At 37.7% G+C, this 2,500-nt stretch overlaps 1 protein-coding gene and 1 long non-coding RNA gene across 3 annotated transcripts in view; one reads left to right on the forward strand and one right to left on the reverse strand.

Moving 5' to 3' along the window:
* The window catches only part of LOC136829294 (uncharacterized), a 142,131-nt gene that overhangs the window by 131,577 nt on the left and 8,054 nt on the right, over nt 1–2,500 (forward strand). The gene's annotated exons all lie outside the window — the stretch shown is intronic.
* LOC136829292 (neural cell adhesion molecule 1-like) overlaps nt 1–2,500 on the reverse strand; it is a 78,338-nt gene that overhangs the window by 22,157 nt on the left and 53,681 nt on the right. For both annotated transcript variants that reach the window (XM_067087638.1, XM_067087637.1), the window contains exon 8: nt 2,152–2,282. In XM_067087638.1, the coding sequence (XP_066943739.1) occupies nt 2,152–2,282 (131 nt within the window). The remainder of the gene's footprint in view (nt 1–2,151; nt 2,283–2,500) is intronic.

Below are 2,500 nucleotides of genomic sequence, written 5' to 3' on the forward strand. Positions count from 1 at the left end.
TCAGAATCTTTACTGCCGAAAGTGTTAGGCAAATTGATCAACGCTTCATCAATTTAAAGCAAATATCCTTTTGTTAGTAAGAGGCAAAGAAAACTTGGTTACTAGTCTTTGGTCTCAGGCATATTTATAGGAATCAAGTGATAAAAACTATTTTGTAATTTATTTCAAGATACAAATGAAATCCCCCTTTTCTCGTGATGACAATTAGATGGAAATGGCTCCCCAAATTAAGCCACTGTAGGGGAAAAAATGAGCAAACACTTTCAATCTTAGGCAAGATAAAACCGGCCTTTGGAGTTGATTAGATATATTAAGAAATACGGAGAAAGGCAAAGAATTCCGCTTTTCGTAGGTGAATTAAGCGTTTGATTCTTCCAACCGGTTGTCTTTAGGGTTTCCTACTTCTACAAAGAATCTGATAGTTAGCAAAGCCAGACGTGTACAACGAAGAGTGAGGATTGGAGCTACAATTTAGATGTTATCGAGAGCAATTTTTTAAGAAATTTGCATTGACTAAGCAGATGGAAAGGACCTGCCGAGGGAGGCTGGGTGAACTTAAATTAGACTCTGTCAATAAGAATGGCGTTTGAAGTCAACCACGTATGGATACAAAACCCAGTCCACTAAAGAGAAGTCCCCCCAAATCTGAAACAGCTACCAAGAATAAAAACTAGAACAACTAGCAACTTAAGCGATTCCACGAAGACATGCCACGGTTTACCTCTAAACCCAAAGTACCATAAAATCAAAAGGTCTTAATTTCCACACTCTTACACAACCCTGCATTAGTAAAGGGAGTACGCGAGAAGGATGAACCCTGTTCATATGGAACAAGCCCACAGGGGCCATTGACTTGAAATTCAAGCTTCCAAAGAATATGGTGCTCATAAGGAAATAAGAGAAGGTAAGGGGAAACACAGAAAGAAGACATTTCACTTATTAAAAAGAAAAAATAAATTAATAAATTGATAAATAGATAAAAATGTATTAAAATGCAAGAAGAATAGCATTGAGGTAGTAATGCATTGCATCTTCGCTTGAACTATTGAAGTTCCAATTGCACTGCATCCTCAGTAACTAAGTTTTCTTAGTTGAAGCATTTCCTGAGAACGGTCTCGCCATTCCCATTCAATGTTGGTAATCCGGTCAACGTCGATGGCATTACACGAGATTAAGCGAGACTGAAAACGACCTCTTGCGGAGGGCTGAGAAGGAAAGGAGGAGGATTCGAGAATAATGGAAGCAACTGCATTTGAACAGATGGAACAAGAGCAGATCTGAATTAGTGCATCTGAGGAAAATTGTTGCGAACGAATGGTTCGGATGTAATGAGGCATTTCAGAGAAATTGCCATCACATGCCACAGTTAAACTATGGTAGCTTTTTTGTTTTTTATATTATCTTTTCCTTAGTATTTTTTGAATTCATAATGTGGCTGTGTTCTCTGTTGTGACAGTTCTATATATTCTAACCCCAAAAGCACAAGATAATTATGTACAGCAATAAGAAATTCAGTGCTAAAATCCGTAAAAGTTTTACCACTTTCCCAGTAATCAGGGATTATAAAGAACGTTTATATAAATGTTGCTCAGCAAAGGTAAAACAATCATAACAAAATAATAAGAAGAGAAAGTCTACATATCCAGTTTTGATATTACCTTTGCTAATGAATTTGCAATTGCTCTTACCTGAGCAAAATGTATTGCATAAAATAAATCTAATCTTCATGTATTCTGTAAAAATACTGAATAAGGCAACAGGTACAGTAGGTTGAGCTTTTATAAGAATTTGCTTCGAGATTTTTATTTGTTTGTGTTATAGTGCTAAGCTAACTATGAAATCGTTCGTGTACGAAAAAGAGGATATTATTTCATTCATATTACAGTGAGCTCATAAAACCGTAAGAGTATTTGGCCTCTTATTTTTACTAATCAGTTATATATATCAGGAGGGATTCCATCTTTAATTGTCCCAAACGCAGCACCGGATTCAAAGACGATTTCTGGATGCATCCCAAAATATCTGTTGCATCCAAGATCTCTAAAATCCCTTAGGGCACCAGGAGTGAAAGGAGAAAGTAAATATATACTTGGCGAAGGAAAAACAGGGATGGAGGAATACACTGCAGCGGCTGGCAAGCGGAATACTCACGTTGTGCTTCCAGATGACATTATGAACTGGAGGTTTGGAGAGAACGGTGCACTCGAAGTAAACGTCGTCTCCTTCTTTGATCTTCTCGGGATCCAGTGAGTGGCCCAGGTGCACGCTGACTATGGGGGCGTCTGGGGAGAAAGTAGGGACACTTAGAAAATCGCAAAAATTCTCTCTCTCTCTCTCTCTCTCTCTCTCTCTCTCTCTCTCTCTCTCTCTCTCTCTCTCTCTCTCTATGTAGTAGGAATTTAACCTGTACTAATAACACTTCACCAAAGTCTAATTATATCACAATGGTGTATAACGTTAAGAAGATTACAAGGTTAAGAAAGTGGAGTAAAAAGAAAAC

The sequence above is a fragment of the Macrobrachium rosenbergii genome, chromosome 44 (genome assembly GCF_040412425.1).
Source record: "Macrobrachium rosenbergii isolate ZJJX-2024 chromosome 44, ASM4041242v1, whole genome shotgun sequence".
NCBI lineage: Eukaryota > Metazoa > Arthropoda > Malacostraca > Decapoda > Palaemonidae > Macrobrachium > Macrobrachium rosenbergii.